Below are 16,750 nucleotides of genomic sequence, written 5' to 3'. Positions count from 1 at the left end.
GCAGCCATTCTTCCTTCCTCCAGCTTACAGGAAAGAGGGGGGGGGGTGAGGGAAGGGAGTGGTGACACAACGAATGAACGTTCTCCAGTCTACACCCCAAGGGAATCTTTGGAAGACCCCCAGTCACCCTCATTCACCTGCAATCAGTCATTGCTGAAGCTCCTTTCATCCACTGGTACCCCCTCATTTCTCATCTCTGCTGGATACCTTAACAAGTGAGAGAGAAAGTGGGGTTCCCTTAATGAACAAGAAGGCCTGTTGTAAGGGAGGAGCCCTCGTCTTGCACAAAGGGAGTCCGGTCCCCCTGTTTACAGGGGGAAGGTTGTGCCTCTTGGAGGCACTAATGGTAACGCCAAGGAGCAGCCACTAAATAGATAGTATCCCCATTTCCCTCCCCCTAAGGGAAGCCGTCACAGGCTGCTGCATGAGGAGAGGCCATCACAAAAGAACTGCCCATGGGCACAGATGATGCAGGAGAAGTTTTCCACTCCCCTCTTCAGCCATGGGTCTCTAAGAACTGGAAAGATGCTCCACTTGGATGGCGCTGGTGCTAACCGTGAGACAGATGTCTTTGTGATGCTCCGAAGTTTTATATGGGGTAAGGTCAAAAGAACACTGTGGGGGAGGGTTGGACGGGTTCTCTCCAGATGGACCCCCTGCTGCTCCACTGCCCTGTGCTTGGAAGTGCTGCTGCTGCTGCTGCTGCTGTGCTGTTGTTGTGATGCCTGTGCCTGGACTTGGGCTTGGACCACGGCCACCTGCTGCTGGGGGTCAGGGATGTTGTGTTTCCGCATGTGTTTCATCAAATATGTTTCCTGTAATGGAAAAGAGGCACCAAATAAATTCAGAACCATGGATACAAGTGAAGAGACCAAGTCTTCCATTCCACTAAGAGGATGGCGCCACACCCACGGGACACAGCAGAAACCCGTTTCCAGAGCTCTCCTCTGAGGGCAGTGGCCAAGTGGTCCTCCCGTTGTCTCCCTCTTTCAACTAAGTTGTGCTTACCGAGGTATAGGCCCGATTGCACATGGAGCAGTTGTAAATCTTGGCATGCTTCACTGTGTGGGTGGCTAGGTGAACCTCCAACGAGGTGGCATCTGTGTATGCTCGGTGGCAATTGTGGCACTTGAAGGGTTTGTCTTTGTTGTGCTGCCTTCTGTGGGACTAGAATGGTAGGGAGTGAGAAAAAGGGCAAAGAGTTGAAACCTTGTACTGTCTTACCCTGTTTGGAGGTTTATTAATGTTACTCAAGGAGCCACCTCATCCGTATGGGGCAGGCCAGTCCCAATGTGTTGGCAGAGGAGGCATGCTGCGGATTACCTCAGTCAAGGAATTCTGGCTGGCAGGGTCCAGAAGAAGAGCCTTCTCTGCTGCAGCCCTGGTCCTTTGGAACATCTTGCCCCCTGAGGTGAGTTTAGCTCTCACCCTCCTGACCTTCCGCAAGAGCCTGAAGACCTGGCTCTGGCAGATGGGGGCATTACCATGCTGGACGTGGTTGATCGACTAATAGCAGCTCCCACTTCCCTCCCCTTTACATTCTGTTCTTTGCCTCCCCGTCGTTTAGTTTTAGTTATGATTTTAGTTTTTTGTTATGATTTTACGTGTGTGTGTGTGTGTTTGTGTACATGTGTGAGATGGGCAGCAAACAAATTTAATAAATAAAATAAATAAGTAATACCATTTCTTAAATAAAAATCAGGCATGTGTATGGGTACACAGGCATGGATGCTATCTATGTATCTTCTAAACTGGCAATTTACACAATATTTATGTAACCAGATCCCCTGTCGTTTGTTTTGGCTTTATCCTGCCCAAATTTGTCCAAAATTTGCTGGTTACATCCAATTCACCTTCCCAAATAACTAAATTGTACATCATGCTATTTCAAATGCCATGTATATAAATTTCGACTTAATATAAAAACAAAGGCAAAGGCACAGCAGTGAGTTTATTGTTGCTAAGCAAATAAACAAGTCATCAAATAAATGTGTCAGTATTATTAAAATCTATTAAAGCTGAGAAGTGTAGCTGTGGTTGCCACACATGCTTCCATTTGGCAACAAATCTTGGAACTGAAGGTAGCAAGCAAGACCTAAAACAGCGTAAATTAAGATCTGTTGTAGGAATGACATCCTTGGCTAATTTTTGAACTTTGCCTTAGCAAAGTTGGATTCTTTATCTGTGACATTTGATAAAGTAGTTAGTCTGAATCACCAGCCTCCTCTTACCCAATAAAAACAGATTCTCAGGATCACACTTTTTATTATTTTCCTTCAAAACTATTTAAGTTTGTCACAGTTTGCAAACAGGCTAGTGGTTAAATTATGTTAGATTTTCCCCAGTAGAACTGTTGATATAAGCCATAAGATCCCAAAAATGTAAAACCAAAATCAAATGACACATTGTCACAAACAAAGAAATGAAACCTTTCCTCCCTCTGCACAAATGTCAATTTTCCCTTGCTTACTTTGTTCAAAGTTATCCCCACTCCCTCCTTTCTAAAACAACCACTGGGCGCATATGTTCTTTCCATTCACCTGCCTAGTGCCTCTGGCCTAATGTTATCCAGCCAATGCTTAAATAAAAGGCTACTCCCACCCCCTCGATGCTTTCCAATCACAACCCCAAGTTGCTGGGTATTTGGATCAATTCCTTTAGAGACTAACCTAGAGGAAGCTGCAAGCCTTACCTGCAAATTTGAGAGTTGTGTGAAAGCCTTTTCACAGCCAGGGTGAGCACATTTATAGGGTCGATCTCCAGTATGAATCCTATTACAAAAAGGACAGAGAGAAAAGATCAGCAGAAGAAAAGCCGGCGTAGAAACCCGCTCCCGGATGCTCTGCGCTAGGCAAGCAAGAGAATGCACCACCCTTCACCAACTTGTTTCCTTGTTTCTTTGACCAAGCCACATGCCACCTCCTTCCCAGTCCAGCTTAGCTAGCTAAGCCCAGAAGGAAAGCCCACAAGAGCATGCAGAAACAAAGGAGAGGGACAAGCAGCTCACAGGCAAGAGGCAAACTCTCAGTTACTTCAGTCACCTGTGGCAGTGCCAGGGCAAAGGACTGGAGAGCAGTATCTCAGTCCAAACTGAAGTTGCTTCGTTTAATTCTGCCCTCCACCATGCCAAAGAATATGCTTGCAATGCCTGCCAAAATAACTAAGGAAATCATACATTTATCCTTTAAAGTATCAAGGAACATTGCCATACATCCCACTTGTACAGTGCCACTTCTTTATTCCCTGTAGCTTCATGCCCCTCTAGTCCATGCCTGCCTTAGTCTCTCTCATGCTCTCTCTCATTCTCTCTCTCTCTCTCTCTCTGGGACCCCCTGGAAGTGAAAAAGGGCCACATCTTCCCCAGGCCAATATTCCCTGCCCTGGCATGGTCAGTGTCTCCTCTGTAGCCCCCACTCCTTCCTCTCTGGCAGGCCACATCTTTCCAATTGACAGGACTGGCTTCATCCCCCACCCTCTCCCTACATGCTTGGCGTGTGTGCTCCAAAATAGTGCATGCTGACGGCACGGGGGGCCAGGCTGGGCCCCCAGCCTCCTTGGCCCTTACCGTGTGTGCTGCTGTAGGTGGGAGAGCTGGCGGAACGCCTTCTGGCAGTAACGGCACGTGTAGGGTTTGACCCCCGAATGGATGCGGAGGTGCTGGGCCAGGTAGGACGTGTTGGCGAAGCTCTTGGAGCAGTGAGGGCACTTGTGTGGCTTGACAACCGCAGTGTGGAGCTTGGAGTGGATCCTGCCGAAGAGGAGGAGCAGGGGCAGCAGTTGGACATGACCGCCAGCAGGCTAGCAATGACAACATGAGGAATGGTACCATGCTGTCTCTCGCTACAGTGGAGGAAAACCAAGTGGGATACTTGCCCTCAACTCCACAAAAGGGAGTGCAAGACCAGGAGGCCAGAGAGAGGAGTTGGGAGTGGTGCAGAGGATGTGTATGAGAAATCCTGGGCTGGGGAAGCAAGGGGACGGAGCTGCTCAGCAAGTGTTTTTGTGATGTGAGGTGGGGAGGCCATCAGTCCTGCACCTACAGATTTCAGTCTCCCAGACATCATTAAGAACTCCTGTCTCTGACGGCCCAAGAGCTTCTCCATTTTCTCACAGACTGTTCTTTGGCAAAGGACCAGGATAGCGTACATTAAGAGGCCCCTCTGCTCTCTGCACAAAGTAAGCATGGACCAACTGGCAGGAAATGGCTGAGATGCTCTGAGCAGTCTCCCCATGGACACTTGCCTCATGCTACAATGTTGGCAGCATGCATCGTGGATGTCCCCCACCCCACCCCCCGTCTCATCGGATCTTACCGTGTGTGCTGTTGTAGATGTGAGAGTTGGCGGAAGGCTTTCTGGCAGTAGCTGCAGGTGTAGGGCTTAGCCCCTGAGTGGATGCGTATATGTTGGGCCAGGTAGGAGCTGTTTGCAAAACTCTTGGAGCAGTGAGGGCACTTGTGTGGCTTTGCCTCGGTGTGGGACTTGGAGTGGATCTGCATTTCTGACTTGGAGTAAAAGGTCAGGGAACACATCCGGCACCTGAGACCAGGTTGAGGGGGAAAGAGACAAAGTCACTCAAGGGTGGGTCAATATCTATGTCCCTAGGATCATCTACAGCTGACCACAAAGATCCTATCGCTTGAAAGGAGAGCTGCTCACATCCAGTCCTGATTAATTCTGTTAAGAGGTCAAGGAATAAAACCGATTTGGATTCGGCTCTTTCCAGAAGGCCTTCCTTAGGTTAGACGGCCTGGGAATATTAACAGTACTAACACATCTGGAGAATATCACGCAGGGACTAAATGATCTTCTTTTCAACTAAAGAAACGACAAGGATCAGGGAAGACATAACCAGTTAAAAGTATTTTTGTGCTAAATTCTTAATCCCTATGGAATCTGAAATTTAAAGATTCTTTCCCAATTCGATGTTGAGAAAGATGTTTTGAACTACAATTTGTTAATCCCCAGCCAGCACTCTAACCTGAAGAAGTTGTGAGTGCTCCAACACTGGAGGCTTTTAAGGAGAGACAGGATAACCATTTGTCTGGAATGGTACAGGGACTCTCGCTTGTGCAGGGGGTTGGATTAGAGCAGGGGTCGCCTACCTTTTGGACCTCAGGGACCACCAAACTCATAATTTTAGATCCCAGGGACCACTAACCGGTTCTATGGGCGTGGTTTAATTTGTGGGTGTGGCTTGGTGGTCATGTGACTGGCTGAGCATGGCTTGTATGTAAATATTATAAATATTGATATAAATATTGATATATTTTTTTTATAAAAAAGAGCAACTTTTACCCAAAATCAGGCAAAGCAGGCAGGCAGATTGAGTTGCTCACAGAATCATAGATTCATTCAGAGATCTATCTATCTGCCATTGGCTAGCTCAGTCTGTCACATAAAATTTGCTTGCAAGCAAACTAAATTAATTCACAACACACCATGCATGTAAATATTGAATTTTTTATAAAAAAAGAGCAACTTTTACCCAAAATCAGGCAAAGCAGGCAGATTGAGTTGCTCACAGAATCATTCAGTGATCTATCTATCTGCCATCGGCTAGCTCAGTCTCTCAAATTTGATTGCCGTGAGTCTGCACTGAATTTTCTTGCAAGCAAACCTTCAGTCCTAAGGGAGGTTCGGCTGTGCTGAGCCGAAAATCTAAAGACTAGCTAGAAAGCAAGAAATCCAACCATTTTCTGCTTCCTAGCTAATCTAAATCTCCCAGCACATAACAGATAATGGTTGGAAAAAGGAAAAATAGCAATTTAGCAGGCAAGTTTACCTGGTAAGGAGTGAGTGGGTGGGGGGGGGGGTTACCGCGGGCCATGTGGGCGGCGCAGCCTTGTGCTTCTGCGCAGCCTGGATTAATTGCTTTGGGGGGGGGTGCTCTGGGGGTGAGATTTCTCTGCGGCCCACCAAAATTTTCTCACGGCCCACCGGTTGGCAACCGCTGGACTAGAAGACGTCCAAGGTCCCTTCCAACTCTCTTATTTTGTTTTTCTGACTGAATTCATATCATATTAATATTAAATTACTGGATGAAAAATGGATATTATTTTGATTCTAATTAGGTTTTTAAATCTTTCTATTATGTTCAATTATTTTCAGTCATTATACAAGGTGTTTCTAAGACCAGATACTGAAAAAGAGCTCAAATGGTAACATGGTCAAAACTCATGAAGCCATGCACAGAATCATAAAGCTGGAAGGAGCTTCTTCTACCATTCTGGACAAACGGTTGTGAAATCTTTTCTTGAAAACATCCACACATACAACTCTGGGAGGCAAGCTGTTCCATTGGTTAATTGTTCTCACTGTCAGGAAATTTCTGTCTCTTTAACAAACTTCTACCCATTGCTTCTTGTCCTGCCCTCAGGTCCTAATAAATATATAATAAATAATGAAAATATGATCCTTATATTTTTAAGCAAAATACTATGAAAAATGTGCTACTCATGGATAAGCTATCCTTTAAATTTTTTGTATGTTTTAATTTTCACAATTAGCTTATCCGATGGTGCCACATTTTCATGGTATTTTTAAAAATCTAAGGGATGCCTTATCTGTCAGTATATATTGATTTATTATGTTTATTTATATATGGATACTTTATTATGGATAATCATAGATAAGCTCATTTGCAGATAAGTTGAACACAGTTTGGGAGGTTATTTTTGAACCAAAAATACATGGCTTATGTACAAATATATACAGTAATAGTAACAGAATATTATATAAATCAATACAATGCAACAATTTAAAACTTTCCGATAAGCCTTAGCTTCCGCAGCAGTGGAACTATCTTTCACAAATGCATTCTAAGCTTCTTTCTAGCATATATAAAATAAGAACAAACATATTCCCAACAAAGCAAAAATCCTCAACAAAGAGGTGTAATTTCACTGAATACCCTGATTTCTAAACTAAAGATTGGTATAGTAGAATGTCTTCACTAATCAGCTGTGCTCTTGTTAATCTCATCTTGCTATGGTGCTCCAGCATCTAAAATATTCTGATAAAAAAACAATTCAAAGTCATAATTACACAACTTTAAAAGACCCAACTGCAAAGATATTGATTCCTCTACTAAAAATGGTCAGAGTAATGATAAATACAATCCTTTGCCTTCTATAAGCGGAGGGGCAGGGGGGAATCCTCTCACATGTCCAAGAAACAGGTGTCTGAAATCTAGGACAGACTCCTGTATCAACCTTAGTACAGCTGAGATAAGTAGTTACCTGCTTAGAGCTTTAAAGATAGTAACTATCTTTAATTTAGTGGAAAACACAGCTGGCAACCAGAACGGACATTTCAATCCAGGCAAATACACATTATCATGTATCCAGCGGGTGCTATCTTTTGCTCTGCCTACATAAAACATGCTGTAGTAGTATAATCCTGATGTAATAAAGGTTTGGGTAATCACTGGCAAATCCGATCGGATTAAGAACAGACATATCTGGCATACTTTTGGCTATGAAAACATACCAGCTGTCGTTTCTACTTCCTCAAAGATGGCAGGGAGCCAAGGAACCCTCCTTGACTGAGCAGCCATTCTTTTAGGAGTAAATTTTACTTTACATAGGCTAAATATCAGCTTAGACTTGCTGAAGGTTCACCAGCATACTTGAAGGCACCTCGTTCCAAAGTTATGGATAGCCTCCAATAGCAGTTCTATATAAATTAATAAGTAGCAAAAATTAATATAATAGAACTCTAATACTATAGAACAGGGATTGGCAACCTTTTGGACCTCAGGGACCACCAAACTCATAATTTCAGATCCCAGGGACCACTAACCGATTCTGTGGACGTGGCCTAATTTGTGGGTATGGCTTGGTGGTCATGTGACTGGCTGGGCATGGCTTGTATGTAAATATTATAAATATTTATATAAATATTGAATTTTTTATAAAAAAAGAGCAACTTTTACCCAAAATAAGGCAAAGCAGGCAGGCAGATTTAGTTGCTCACAGAATCACAGATTCATTCAGAGATCTATCTATCTGCCATCAGCTACCTGAGTCTGTCTCATAAAACTTGCTTGCTGTGAGTCTGCACTAAATAATAGAACCTTCAGTCCTAAGGGAGGTTCGGCTGTGCTTAAAAGCAAAGCCGAAGATCTAAAGACTAGCTAGAAAGCAAGAAATCCAACCATTTCCTGCTTCCTAGCTAATCTAAATCTCCTGGCACAGCAGAACAGATTATGGTCGGAAAAAGGAAAAATAGCAATTTAGCAGGCAAGTAAGGAGTGAGTGGGCGGGGAGGGTTCCTGCGGGCCATGTGGATGGCGCAGCCTTGTGTTTCTGCACAGCCTGGATTAATTGCTTTGGGAGGGGTGCTCTGGGGGGAGAGATTTCTCTGCGGACCACCAAAATTTTCTCATGGCCCATCGGTTGGCAACCGCTGCTATAGAACAAAAAGCCCAACTCAAAGCCTATTAGAATACACATCCATAAAAGACAGGGCTAAAATTGAGGACTCTTTCTTTTCTTTTGTGATATCAGGAACTTTTAAAAGTAAAAATGGATGCCTAAACCTTGGAGATAAAAACATCAAATTCACCCTTTAAATACCCAAAACCTATCCCACAAATTACCTACACCAAACCTCACTGTGGCTGATTTGTCTACATAAAACGGACTTTAGGTCACATTTTCAAGACATTTTGTCGACATGTTCTTTTCAGCTACATAAGCTAAAAGGAATCTAATATAACAGGGACCACTGATTTCAAATGATTTTACGTCTAATATGAAAACAAGAGTCCAGGTTTAACCAGTTGAGTAGCTAAATCTAATTTATTAAAAAATAATGGTCTCAATAAAAAGAAATTGACACCAATAATCCCAGAGAACCTAGACATGTAATATATGGTTGGAGCCAGAAATTGTCCCTTCATCTTCTACATCAAATACAAAACTTGTACAGAAAACAGCAATATACTAGAAAATATGAGAAGTGGTGAACAGGAGCTGCCAGCATTATAACTTAAGACACGTGGAATTGTTTCCTGTGTGGACTATTTCAAGAGTTTCAATGAATTCCCAGTCAATGACTTAACTTCAGTTGGGTTCATTAATTATTACTCCTGAAAAATCTATAGGAGTTTTGTGATCATATTGAATGTTAGCTTTGCAGCTACAGTCTTGAACATCATACTGCAATTTAAACAAGTAAAGCCAAAACTGCTGAGCTTGTTGCCACTGGCTCCTTGTTGTTTACTCCACTCTCTTTGGATCTGATGCACCCTTCTGAACGGCATAGAAGTGTTGCAGCCAATGAAGGGAGTCAAAAGAACTACACACTTGACAACTATATTGGTTATTTAAATTGCCGGCATATTATATAAATGCTGAGGTTCTGATATTCATTGATATCAAACAGAAAATAAGATTTTTGCAATCAAGTAGTTGCAAGGTGTAGTTAAAGAAAAATGTGAGGGGATCTTCAAGGTTGTTGTTGTTTTAATTGGCAAAGACTTTACCTAATATGAAAATATTTTGAAAAAGAACTATTTTAGTCACAGACTAGAGAAAATGTATTCCTGTCCCTTACAGTTTCCACAGAGCAGTTGGGCAAAAATACTATTATGGTATACATGAAAACTGACAAAACACATACCGTTTTTAAAATACATAGCCTTATTGGGAGCCTAGTCATCCTATTCCCCTGTAGGGTTGTAACACTTCGTATTTGTCCTTTTTAGGGTACTGCATGGCTACGTTTCCTCATAAATGCTTTTCTTTGACCAATAATCATTTTCTTGGATTTCTCCTTTGCAGATTATGAATCTTTTATGACATTTCTAAATCTCCTCTTCCACATAGGCTATGGTACTTTCAAGACATTTCTCTCCTTTTTATCCATAATTTGGGATACCATTTAACATTATAGTCCTTAAATATTTTTTCAAATTACATTTGAAATTTGAAAGAACAAAGCTGTAACAAGACCCAACCATATGAGTTAAAGAACATTCAAATTTCTTACCCTGCACCACTATAAAAAAAATCCAATGCCTATCCCTTTTAAAATAGACTTTAAGGAGTGCAAAATACATGAAGTATTATTTTCTGATGAACTAGTTTCATGTTTTAAATTTATATGATGTATATGTCACATTTTTAAAGCCTGGACTCATTTTTAAAAACTGGATATTCCAATTCTTCTCCTCACAAATCAAATATATAGCAAATGCTAACTTTTATTTTACTTTTAATGTGCTGTAAAACTGAACTATTGGTTTCAAGCACAATATATGTTAAAAGTGCAATAATTGCAAGCATCTCAGATAGCTAATACATGTGGACTATACTGTTTATTTAATATACGTTTCAGTTGTATGTACAAGCAGTCCTTGACTTACGACCACAATTAGGACTGGAACCTCCAGTGCTAAGTGCGGTGTTAAGTGAATTGCGCTCTTATTTTATGACCTGTTTTGCCATGATTATGAAATCAATCCCTGCAGATGTGAAGTGAATCATGCGGTCATTAAACAACTCCAGCTTCCCCCTTGACTTTGTTGGAAGCTGGCTGGGAGGTTGCAAACTGTGACCATAAGAGGCTGCAACCATTTAGCTATGTAAAGTATTATTCCCCTTTTAGCCCAAATATTCCAATAGAACTTCATTCCTGCTATTTTCAGATTTGAGTTATACCCACAATTTCAGCTTTTCACGTTATTCAGAGTCAAACTGCTTCCCTGTTATTAAGCAAATATGACTACCAGCTTTCAAACTAAGATAGATAGATCTTGGTTTAATATGTCTAGATCTTAACATCAGCCATGATTTGAAAGGTATTCCATATTTGCTTTCTAAATGATCCCAGAGAAGAAAATAATCCTAATATCCCTCATTCCCCAAAAATATAGACATTAAGCCAAATGATATCGTGAAAACTGTGGAAGATTCCTTGTAATTTCTTGATAGCCTCTCATCCAATTACTAGCCAAATTCATCCCTGCTTAGCTCTTTCAATATCAGCTGATATTCATTAGATGCTGCCATGTGACATGATACAAAATTCATATACACGGTATTTCCAGTATTCCACTAGATGGTGAAAAAATTATATACCAACTTATAAATGCGCAAATCAAGAAATGAATTTTCCATATGATCACCAACACAAATTCTTTATACAAAGTGCGTTTCTCATGAACAAGGATGGTACAATTACAAATGTTGCTTTAAAAGCAATTGTAATAGAATCAGGGCAAGGCAAATTAATATATTTAGAAACACCCAGTATCACAAGTGCAAAATTCCCATACTGACAAATAAGCTTTCTCCAAAAACACATTAATTTCAAATAAAGCCTATTGTGCTACTTGCTAAAAATAGGGTATTTAGTTTGTGGGACTATAGTGTTTCTTCCCAAGCCCAATCCGTTCAGCAATATCCATAGTACAAAGCTCAGTCTTCAAATTTTATCTTGGAGATAGATTCTTCAGAAGAATATTATTGCATTCATACAAGCAATCCAACTATGCTATTACATTAAAATACTTTATCAATCCCAAAGAAGGACAGCATGATCATCCATCCAGTCTACTACAGTTCTGTCAGGCAGAATTAGACATCATAATATGACCACAGCCCTTGATAATTTTCATTAGCTCCTCAAGAGTTTAATGTATTCACTAGCAATACCAGAACAAGACACTTTAGGTAGAAACAAGTGAATAAATCATGAAATAAATCAACTGCTATTACAAGTTTACCACTGCCAGAAAGAATAAAACTGTAATTCACATAATGGAGACATGAGAGACGACTAAATTCACATAGGTAGTTCTGGCATGCAGTTGCATGTACCAACCCTTATATTAATTTAGAGATCAACTTACAGAATCAACTACATTGTAAAAGCCAGCCAGGGAAAAGTTATTGTTCAGTATAACCTGCTGGGTTCTATTGCATACTTCCCGCTTACCTAAATCACAAGTAAACCAGAAGCGCAATGAACTAGAGTGCCACATCATGGAAGAAGAAAGTTCCCCTGTAATTCAAATGAAATACTACTTGTTCATATGCACTCTTGTGAAATCTGCCCAGAGCGTTTTGAATTGGGTAGGCTATAAAAACTGTCAAATAAATCAATTCCAGGTTTTCTAATCCCCATAATCTCACCTGTATGTCTTGCCATCTTTGTGCTGGTCTTCTTCATCGTCATTGGGTAACACAAAAGGATCACTCATGTCCGGCAGGCCCGTTTCCTGCAGCCGCTTCTTTTTTCTTCCCCTGGGAGCTTTAGGGGTGATACTTCCAGTAGCGCTCACTGCCCCACCCTCTGCAAGGGCGCCCTTCTTAGAAAGGTCAGGTATCACTTGGAGAGCCTGGGAACCAGGAGGAAGAGCTGAGACAATCATGGGTGCAGAAATGGGAAAGGTTTGCACAGAAGAGGCTGTGGTCACCAGGGATCCAGAGGGAGAAGTTATTACCAGACCGGGTCCTGTAGGAGAGAAAACAGAAGGATTGTTTCAAACCCCACAAGTCCTAATCCCCCCATCAGCATGTCAAAGAAAGGAAACCATACTAATATAATTATGTATAATTGCTACTGGGCTAGGCCTGCAGGGCTCAAATCTAAATGTTCATGCACGAGCTTCATCCTAAAACCCTAGGCCTACCTCTCTGAATTGCTGCAAGAAAATACAAAGGAAAAAAAAAAAAGTATGACTGCAAGCTTTAATAAAACCACACACCCGGGCAAGTGTGATTCTACTTTCTAGACTAGATTAGCTATTATCTAGATCAGTGGTTCCCAACCTTTTTTTCGCCCCGCACCCCTAAAGAAATTTCACTCGAACCTCGCACCCCCTGAAATAAATAATAAATAAAAAATGCCAACATATAGCCAATATCCTATTATTTACCTGGACTTTTCTCGCACCCCCTGGAATATCGTCTCACACCCCAGGTTGGGAACCCCTGATCTAGATGGAAACATATTTTATGATAAAGCAATATTTCGGTCATACTACACATTTAATCGGAATGCCCCATTTCCAATGTCTAAGAAAAGCTTAACTATATTCTTTTATCAAGAAGAACCTAAAATGTTGAGTTAGCAACTGGACCATCCAAATTACCTCACCTGTTGTCATGAGCCCAGTAGACTGCACTGGTACCACTGTGATGTTCTGTGTTACTGACGTCTGGCTGGTTGGGGTAAGGTGTTCTGGCTTGGTGTCAGAATCCATAGAAATGTTGGTGGGAAGGGCCACAGAAGTGGGGACAGTCAGTAAAGTAGGATAGTGAGGAGGAGCCAGACCACAGCTCTTTTCTGAGGGCAACAACTGCTCCTTCATTTTATTAATGAACATACTGTTGTCAATCTAAAGAGAAAATGGAAGTTTTAGAATAGTCACAGGCCAAACTTCATAAAAAGCAATTTACATTTCAAGATATTCCTTACCTGCCCCGAGACTGTGGGCACTGCTGGCCAGAAATACGGGGAGGAGTTGAAGTGAGATTCTTCCATTCTAGCTGGGAGACATAAAGATACAAGGCTGGTTGTCAAACTATGTAATGTCTATATGATATTGAGAACCATCTTGATTTCTCCACAATACCAATTCTGATTCTGAGACTTCGTTAGTTCATTGTAAACAAACTAGAATTTACTAGCATGTTCTGATGTTCCAAACATTAAAATAGCTCTCAAATTTTCCAAGCATCATTGAAAGGAAATCATGCTTCATATAGTTATAATTTTCATGAAAAGACACGGTAGGAATATATAAATACTCCAATTTCTCAGTCTCTCTCAAAAATGTTGGCAAGATGGCAAGCCAAACACAGCAGCAAGATTTTTGTAATCTCTAGAAATGATTGACCCCCATTTTAACACAAAGAATTGGCAAAGGACCCTGCATCTCAATGTAGTAAACTACTAATGATTATTAAATACCGGGAGTTTGCAAAAACTGATCTTGTTTAGTTCTCTGGCATACAATGAGGGACACAAATTATCTGCTGAAAACTGGGGTGAAATCTAACACAGGTGCACAGGTGATTTTTTTCAACCCTTCAAAAAACATTTTACAAATTATGTAGGGGCTGGAATTGTCTTTCTAATTCTGTTGAGGAAGATTCCATACTGAATCAGCCACAAATAATCATATCCTAATTCTGGACACTCTCTGCTGAGCAAAGTATTAAAAACACTCTCTCCAGTTGTGGCAAAAGGATCCTGTCCTGGTTCAAATTCCTGCATTTCTGCACTTACCTGCCAATAGAATTCCATACATAGCTTCTAAAATTACGAGTGATGTAATGTAATGTCCCTATTCTTTAACTTTGAAAAAAATCTCAGAATGCTATATTTTTAATCTCAATAAAAGAAATTCTCAATGCTACATGTTATTAAATAACTTAAATCTTGATAGTAGATAAGCAAAATCCATGGTTTGAAAAATCTTGATCATATAGCTTTTACAAAGTTTATATAGCATGACACAAACATACCAGGAACATGCACTTAAATTACTTATTCAAATTTCAGTAGCCTCCAACTTCTGATAGAGCTCACAATGGATTTAGTTTCTGTTGTGCTGAAGGATAACTAAGGAGCAATTAAAAAACAAATATTCTTGGTTTCATTGAAATGGCCAAAATTTAATAAACATGTTTCAGGGTGAACTTTGAAATATTCACCACATGTATGTATGTTATCTAACTTATATTAGCAGATCACAGCTACTTAACAACTCATTCCCTACACTTGCAAGCATCCCAAAGGAAAACTGTGCTGTTCTTTAAAGGCAGTTTTCAGCCTAAAATGCTAAAGTTGCAGATGAAACATACCAAAAGCCTGCTATAATTATGCAAAAATGAACAATCCATGATTCCTACAATTACAGCGATAGACTATTTCTTTCCTGGAAATCTGCATTCCATCCCCATCTTTCTCCCAATCTCATCTTGTGGGCCTGCACCTGTTTTTTAAAAAAACAACAACTATAGATGTCAAGCAAGATCATTGAAGCATCCCAAGCACAGGCCTAGAAGTCTACCACGTTCCGAAAGCTGGTATAATGAAATGTGTGTGTGTGTGTGGTGGGGTAGAATAGCCATAGCACTTAGCTTTATATACTGCTTTACAGTGCTTTACACTACAGGCCTCTCTAAACGGTTTGCAGAGTCAGCCTATTGCCCCCAGCAATTTGGGTCCTCATTTTCCCCACTTCTAAAGAAACTCTAAAGCTAAAGAAACCATCTACAGAAAATACAAGCTGAGGAAATGAGATCTATTCTGAAATAAGTTATGTGAGAGATCAAGCCATGAGTTTACAAAGCCCAACCCCCCTCGGCTCCAGGGAAGCCCAGAAGCCATTTAGGGAGCCACCACTCCTCCTTTTTTTCCTTTGGCAACAAATATTCAGAGGGTTGCAGGCTTTGAACCCCAGGGATCTATATCTGCAAAGGAGGGCATCACGATGCACGCTAGGAAGAACAACTTTCCTCTAGTCGGGACCAATTGCCCTCCCGCTTGAGAGGCGCCAGAAATCGAAGACACCGGCGAGGCAGTAGAGAAAACCGGGGCACCCTAAGCCCCCCTTCCCCCCACCCCCAGGACCCCTCGCCCACATTCGCACCCCCAGCTCCCTTCGTTGGCACTGACCCCGCCCGCGGCCCCTCGCTCTCCGACCCGCCCGGGCTGAAGCGGGGAACAGTGGTCGCGATGACGCGGAGTCCAGCGGCGCACGGGCCACCAGTTGAGATGGGGCAGCCCCGGAACCTCCGCCTCCACCTCCGCCACCCGCCGCCGTTCCCCCGGAGAGCCAGGCGGACAGCAGGCAGCCCTTCTCTTCCGCTTCCGGATGATTTAACCCCGGAAGTCCTCCTTGTCGAGGAAAGCCACTCATATTCTCCCGCCCGCTGCCCATTCATCTGCCCCTCCCGGCCCCCGGAGACAGCCCCCCAGCTCTGGCCCGAGTGGCGGCAACGGCAACCTCCTCCTCACCGGAAAAAGGAGCAAAAAATCACTTCCGAGTTGAGGAGGCGGCGTTTGAGTTAACACTTCCGGGGCATGGCCGCGGAAGTTTGAATCGCTTCACGGCTTGCCGGAAGCGACGTGGTTTCTAGACGCGTTTGAGGAAGAGCGGGCTTCTCCCTTTTCTGCGCTGAATGTTAGGTCTAAATCAGGGGTGTCCAACCTTGGCAACTTTAAGACTTGTGGACTTCAACTCCCAGAATTCCTCAGCCAGCTTTGCTGGCTGAGGAATTCTGGGAGTTGAAGTCCACAAGTCTTAAAGTTACCAAGGTTGGACACCCTGGTCTAAATGTAAAATCGGATCGACGTAACGGAGGCGAGGTCCACCTGCCAAAGATCCGTTGGTAGGGCCTGATTCCTGCACCCTGCGGATCTTGCGGAAAGGGACTTCAGACTGCCATGCAGCCTCGTCCAGGCCGCAGGGGAGAGAAGGCCGGCCTAGACAGTGGAGAGAAAGGTTAAAAATCAACAAGCGTTGGCAGGGCCCCTTGCAATCCAAAGTCTCATTTAGAGAGTGATCCTGTATACCAGGGGTGGGCAAACTTTTTGGCTCAGGGGCCGCATGGACTTTTAAAATTTGACAGACGGGCCGGGTCAGCACAAGATTTTTGGGAATCGCCCCCACCCTTTCTCCCCCTCTTCTCCTCCTTCCCCTCCCCTCGGAGGCCCCTGAGTCAGGAGTTGCTACCGCCGGCGCGGCTCGCACGGCTCCAGTCCCGCATTGCCTTGGGAAGGGAAAG

The 16,750-nt window shown here is 42.5% G+C and overlaps 1 protein-coding gene across 1 annotated transcript; it reads right to left on the bottom strand.

Moving 5' to 3' along the window:
• Nucleotides 1-360: 360 nt before the first annotated feature.
• Nucleotides 361-15,991, bottom strand: ZNF384 (zinc finger protein 384). The gene is given in 10 exon segments (XM_026688048.2): nucleotides 361-713; nucleotides 716-815; nucleotides 1,009-1,167; nucleotides 2,693-2,771; nucleotides 3,566-3,748; nucleotides 4,314-4,538; nucleotides 12,143-12,464; nucleotides 13,110-13,350; nucleotides 13,431-13,501; nucleotides 15,639-15,991. Coding segments are annotated over 10 exon segments (1,848 nt in total). The 5' UTR covers nucleotides 15,904-15,991; the 3' UTR covers nucleotides 361-510.
• Nucleotides 15,992-16,750: the final 759 nt, after the last annotated feature.

This window comes from Notechis scutatus, chromosome 2 (assembly GCF_049901735.1).
Source record: "Notechis scutatus isolate UNSWTSFEM ecotype Mainland chromosome 2, rNotScu1.2, whole genome shotgun sequence".
NCBI lineage: Eukaryota > Metazoa > Chordata > Lepidosauria > Squamata > Elapidae > Notechis > Notechis scutatus.
The sequence above is the reverse complement of the archived record's forward strand: the minus strand, read 5'-3'. Positions and strand labels throughout refer to the sequence as shown.